Here is a 6,340-nt window from a genome sequence, read left to right as displayed (position 1 = left end):
AGAAAAAAAAGAATGAAGGATTCTAGTTCTGCTGTAGCGACTTTGGGTATGTGTGTTAGGTATGTATAAACAGATGGGACAATGGTTGAGTCTCCATGTAATGGTGACAGTTACAGTCAATGTATATCTCTTATTTAGAATGACTTAACCCTTTCAGTGCTGGAACAATGTTATCTTTGGATTTATTGAGAAACAGGTGTACGTGTACTTGACAAGTCCCCTAAATTAACCCTCTTACACTGAGATTCATTTAATCTTTCACTGTCTGTGTGTCTATCTTTCTCTTTGTCTTCTGGTATGATTTTGGTGGTTAACCTACCTATTCTGGATGAGGTTACTGGTTTCAAACAAATGCTGAGGTTTAATTCCTCTCCCCCCCAACTCTTGAGCAGTTTGACCTCTAAGTTGCTCTCCAGCTCTGCAATCCCATGATCAAACTTGTCTTTGCAACATTGGCAGTTTAAATAGTCACAAAATGAAAAACCAAGAAAGAGAAAAGTTACTGTTTTCCCACACCCTGTTAGAATACTACATTCCTGGAAAGGCAAACATCTTTATTTTAACAAAAATACTCAGCACTGGAGAAATACCTAAAAGTGCTGGAGTAGTCTTCAGTTGTTGGGACCTAGACACACTACATTCCTTCAGGCTTTTTGGGGGGAGGATGGAAAGGGAAGGTATATACTAAGAGGTATAGAAGTAACTTCCCCAGTAGATGATTATCTGTATGAGTTTGTTTAAAGCCTCATATTCCCAAGCAGAACATTCTTTGGAGGGACATAGAACATATAAACCATTTCTGGGTAAGTTAGGTGGATCTTAATGATGGTGGGGGGGTACAGAGAGTTAAAGAACATAATACCTTATTAAGCTCATTCAAAGAAGGGCCCATTCTAAGAAGGTGATGAAAATGTGGGAGACAGCCTAGACTAGAAATAATTCCCCTAAAACTCTGGAATTTTTCTTATCCCAGAACAGGCTAGGATCTCACCACTTGACCAAAACAACCTCTGACACTCCAGATATACACACCATACTTAGGCCCATTGTTTTGTGAGTTTTATTCAAAAATAAGCATATGCCTGAGTTTTATAAAATTTATACAGTGTATGTACACAGATACAAATAAAATAACATTAAAAATAAAAATCACACCTGCTTTCCAGTGGCAGTGATCCTGGTACTTAACATAATTTATAATGCTAATTTTGTTAGGAACTTTTTTAGTCCCCAAAAGCAACAGTTAAATATCACTGAACTACAGATAAAGCTGTAGCCCCTTGTCTGCAACATTTTCAATTCAAAAGGGTTTTTTTTAATATAAATAATTTAACTAGAAAAATCCATCAACAAATTCAGTTAGAGTTATGCAGTTTTCTGTCTCTTTTGGCACAGTGATGCATTGGTTTATAGCAGAGAACTGACCTAAAAACTCTGACACTCTGACACTCAAACACACCAGCAAATGCAACCATACACACACAGAGTGGGGTCCAGTATGCCCCAAACAGTAGTCTCATAATATATCTTATGGAATTGTTCCCTGATCAAGCTGCAAATTTCTTTTGCCTAGAAAGAATTAAGGGAGAAGTGTAAGGGCAGAGGGTTTAGGGATGAAGAGGTTCTTGGTAAAGAAGAGAGGAAAAGTCTTAGTCAAGTAATTTTTAAACAATGATGAAGAATCGCTTTGGTCCATTAAAAGACAAAATAAAACTTTTTTGGACTAATTAAGCTAAAACATCTGTTGAAAATGCATCTGGCTTTAAGGCACGTGTAATTTAGATTTTCTTTTTTAGGTTTCTGGGTAGAATCCAGACCCCAGATTTTCTCTCTTCTCCTTCCTTTCCCATTCCCTAGCCCAAATACCACCACCTTCTCTCACCCCACATTTTCCCATTTAGGCGAGAAGAGTCTCCATGGGGTAAGGTTGGTAAGTACTGGGGCCGCATCCCGAGGCTGCTTGTAAGGCTTCGGATAATTGGAGGGGGCAGTACAACTGCGAACTGCCCGCAACCAGCGGGCTTCGGAAAGCCTTGGCAGGGGCCGAGGCGGAGAAGGAAGGCGAGAGGAAAAGCTGCTGCGCTTGGGGCTGCTCCGCACGAGGCTCAGAAGCCGGAGCCAGCGGTGTTTCCCTTCTCTGAGTCTCCAGGAGAACGGGCTCGCCCATTCCATATGCGTACAGCTGCAAGAGGGTCCCGCCTGCGGTAGCCGCCCGCGCACCTCCCCTGGGGAACAGGGGGGACTGCTGTTGGGGGTGCGGGGCCTGAGGGAAGGCGGTTAAGGTCGGGTATCCAGCAGGGCCGGGTAAGGAGGAAGCGCCGGCGGCGGCAGACCACAGCAGCCTAACGGAATGGGGATAGGACCGAGTCTCTGCGCCCTGGTCTCCGCGGCGGCGGAAGGGCTTGCTGAGGATGCTGTCGATGGCAAAGGAGCTGGAGAACTTGCGCGCAGGGCTCGTGTTTTCCTCCTTACAGCCCGCAGAGCAGGAGGACGGAGACAGGGACGAGGAGGAGGTGGAAGAAGAGGGCACTGAACCTCCGCCGCCGCCGGGGACACGGCCCACCGAGGTCAGGGGAGGAGGAGGGGGAGGAGGTGGAGGCGGCGGCAGCAGCAAGCGGGCGGCGCCGGCCGGGTGAGCAACTGCCACAGCTGCAGCAGCAGCTGCGGCCGCAGCTCCTGGAGCGCTCTCCTCGGCCTGCAAAGACGGGTGCGCCGCTGCTTTGTGGCTGAGCCTCTTGCGGCGGCGGCGGAAGACCCCGTCGGCGAAGGTGTACTCGCTGTTAGGGTTCAGCATCCAGTAGTTGTCCTTGCCCCATGGGCGGGAGGGGTCGCGCAGCACCTTGACAAAGCAATCATTGAGCGAGAGGTTGTGCCGCACCGAGTTGCGCCAGCCCGTGTAGCTGCCGCGGAAGAAAGGAAACTTGCCCATGAGATACTCGTTGATCTCGGCTAGGGTCAGGCGGCCCCCGGCCGAGTCGCGAATGGCCATGGCGATAAGCGCGATGTAAGAGTAAGGGGGCTTCGGTCGCCGGGTGTAGGGCTTGCTCCGCCCGCCCCCTCCCTCGCAATAGCTGCCGCTGGGGTTGCAGCCGCCGCCGCTGCTGACGCTGGATTTTCCTCCTGCCTCAGTGGAAGTGCCTTCCGAGGCTGAGGCTGTCAAAAGGGGGTCTTCCCCGGAGCAGCCGCTCTCGCTCCCTTCTGCCCCGCTGCTGCTGCTGCTGCTGCTGCTGCTGTGGCTGCAGTCGGTCGCCAGCTCCCCTGCTAGGCTGCTGCAGGACGGGCTGTTGGCTGCGCAATCCTCATCCGAGCCCAGGTCATCCTCGCCCCCAACCGAGAGAGGAGACGACGGGGCACGGCTGCCTCCGGCGCCTTTCAGGTCCTTTGCAGTCTTGTCCTCGTAGGAGGTGCGGGGGGCGAAAATCTCTAACTTCATCCCACCACCACCTTTCACACCTCTCTCTCTCTCTCTCTCTCTCTCTCTCTCTCTCTCTCTCTCTCTCTCTCTCTCTCTCTCTCTCTCTCTCTCCCGCGTTTTCTCTCTCCTCTTTTCCCCCCAACCCTTCTCTCTTCTCTGGTCCCCCTTTTGTCTCTCCTTAGACTCCTCTTTTCCTACGTCCTCTTTCTGCCCACCTGTATTGTCCTTCCCTTCGGACAGCTCCCCCTGGACACCGGACAGCAGTCAGAGGAAGTAGTTTGCAGGTGGCCGGGATGTCGGAATCTGTGTCTTGCCTGTCTCCTTCGGCTGCTGTCCCTTTCCTTCTTAAGAGAAAAGTAGCCACGTTTCAGGGGGCGATGCGACTCCTCTTCCGATGGATCTTGGAGGGGCCTGGTGGTTGGATTAAGGTGGTGAGTGGGATGTGAAGTGGGTACTGTCTCCAGTCAGAGGAATGAGTACTCCTTGAAGGGGGAGGGGAGGGAACGCTGGCCCTTGTACCCAGGCTGCGCTGGATCTGGGTGAGTTTGTCAGACTGAGGGTGTTTTCAAATTTCGTCATCCGTCAGGAAAAAAAAGTTAGTTTCTTCGTCTCCTGCAGCAGAAAGGATTTGTATTACTGTCCATGACGGCAGTGGAGAAAAGTAAATAAATAATGTGTGTGTGTGTGTGTGTGTGTGTGTGTGTGTGTGTGTGTGTATGATTCAAAATAATGAGCTTTATGATTGCACTCTCTCCCGATCTCTTCTCAGCCTTTTTCTCCGTGGTAGAAGTGCTGATGCTCCCGCGGGCTGAGGGGATGCTGGGGCCTCTAGTCTTGTTCTGCTGGATTCACTCCCCGAGGCCGCAGCAGTGGCAGCTGGGTTTTTATTACTATTAGCATTATTGTCTTTATCTATCTCCCTCTCTTTCCCTCGCACCGTCTCTCCTCCACCTTCAGACGGGCCCAATATAACCCTGGGCTGCCTCAGCGGAGGCGGAGCTTTACCCCTGATCTGAAAGGCGGGTGGGTGGGGAGGCAAGGTAGCAAAGGTGGGCAGCGGTTAATGGGCGAGATCAGAGCCGTAATTATCCCAGTGACATGGAGAGCTTGCTGGAAAGTTGCTTCGAGCAGGTTGTTTTTTTTTTTTGTATCTGCCAGGTTCCGCCCTCCTCCTCCCTTCCGATGATGGACGGCTGGCAGGAGACGTGTGTGTGGTGTGTGTGTGTGTGTGTGTGTGTGTGTGTGTGTGTGTGTGTATTTTGCATAGTAAACTCCTCCCTCCCAGGTGTAAAGTGCAGGAATGGCATCTAGGTAGTAGAGCAGAATAGATCCAACTACGTTTTGGGACTTACGAAGCTGCCTTAAAATACATTCGTATGTAGAGCAATGTTGGACGAAGAGCTGGGATGCGATGGACTAAACCCTAGGGGGAAAACCCAGAGACTGCTTTAGACTGTCAGGAATGGTGTCCGCTGGTGCCGTGGAATTTCAGGTGCTGTACAAAGTTTGATCAAATGTTCAAAGCTCAAGGTTGTAGTCTGTCCAAACTAAGCATCAGACATGTTTTTGCATGTAAAGTTAGAAAATTACTTATTGGGGTGGTGGGAGGTAGGAAGAGATGTAAAAACCCCGTCAGGGAAATCGTATAGTAGACTACTAAAAAAAAAAAAGTAAGAGCTATGTATTTCCCAGGCTAATATATCTCTGGAAAGGAGGACGCTGTTCCTACTAGGTGCTGTAAGTGCCTCTTGTAGTAAATACTTTCCTTGACATTACTCCTTTTGAATTAACTTGCTCTAATTAGAGAATTTCTCTTTGCAAAAAAGTTCAATACAATATCTTTATTGAAAACTTGTTTACCTGAATTTTATTGAACACACTTGATTTCTCCCTAAGGGATCTCTTCCTCTCACTTAAAAAATCAAAGCAACGCCTTCGCTTTTCTTTGGGATGGGAATATGCCTCTTCCCCGGGATGTCTATCTAGGCTCCTTACTCATTCTCTTCTGGGGACGGAAGGTTAGCTTCTTGGTTCTTACACGGATTTGCCTGCACTTGACTTGAAAAAACTTGGACTGAGTAGGACTGTAACTTCACCTAAGTGTGGAAAGTAAACATTTAGCGACAAGTAGGTAGGGTGGGTCTCAGGCGGATGGATTGGAGAAGGACTCAGCCGTTTCTTTTCACGTCCTCACTCCCCTTTGCTTTTTAATAAGGGTACCTAGATTTTTTTATTTTAAGGAGCCAGAAAATGAAGGGTGCTTCCTCAGGGCCATGAGAATTTCTTCCGCCTTCCTTTCTTTCCAGATTACTTGAGAAATTTCAGCAAAGGCCTGAACCTGAAAAAAGCATGAATTTTGAGGAGAGAGTGCTGGTTCTTTGAAAAGGCAACAGTTTCTAACTGCATGCCATTACTAAGGTTACGGTTCCTCCTTTTTCCTGTCTTTGTTGTAAATAGCAAGGACTAAGCAAGTGTGGGGGACCTTACCTTTGATGTTTATTTCATTACCTTTCCACCATTTGTGTCGAAAAGGTACACAATCCTCTCTTATCTTTATTCAAAGAGCTTTAAAGTCATTCAAAATGAAGTGGGCAAACATATGAGAGGGTTTATTTTATTTTAATTTTTTTTGGAGGGAGAGATGACCATTTTCAAACATTAGAATGAAGTGTGTTTGTGGGGGAAAGGGGAACTGAGCTGTTAGGATTTTAGAAAAGAGAAGAAAATTTTCTGCCACACTCTAGGGGATATTTGGTGACACCCCACCCCAGGCGGTTCCCCAAAGGGAACCAAAGGAAGTCTTCATTTACTATTACTTTGAAAATAATTTTGTTTATTATTATCTCATGTCATCTCCATGGAGTATCGTACATTTATAGCTGGAAGTGACCTTAATGACCATTTAGTCCAATTCATTCTTTTTAA

The 6,340-nt window shown here is 47.8% G+C and overlaps 1 protein-coding gene across 1 annotated transcript; it reads right to left on the bottom strand.

The window, feature by feature from the left end:
- Positions 1-1,306: 1,306 nt before the first annotated feature.
- On the bottom strand, positions 1,307-3,433 carry FOXQ1 (forkhead box Q1). The gene has a single exon (XM_020976680.2). It carries the CDS (start codon positions 3,431-3,433, stop codon positions 1,898-1,900), a length of 1,536 nt encoding a protein of 511 aa, XP_020832339.1. The 3' UTR covers positions 1,307-1,897.
- Between the last annotated feature and the right edge of the window lie 2,907 nt (positions 3,434-6,340).

Source organism: Phascolarctos cinereus, unplaced genomic scaffold (assembly GCF_003287225.1).
Source record: "Phascolarctos cinereus isolate Bilbo 61053 unplaced genomic scaffold, phaCin_HiC Scaffold_4;HRSCAF=312, whole genome shotgun sequence".
NCBI lineage: Eukaryota > Metazoa > Chordata > Mammalia > Diprotodontia > Phascolarctidae > Phascolarctos > Phascolarctos cinereus.
Note: the sequence above shows the minus strand (reverse complement) of the source record. Positions and strands in the feature narration are given on the sequence as shown.

Coding starts and splice junctions, on each gene's coding strand:
- FOXQ1 (XM_020976680.2), bottom strand. CDS start 3,433: ATGAAGTTAGAGATTTTCGCCCCCCGCACCTCCTACGAGGACAAGACT.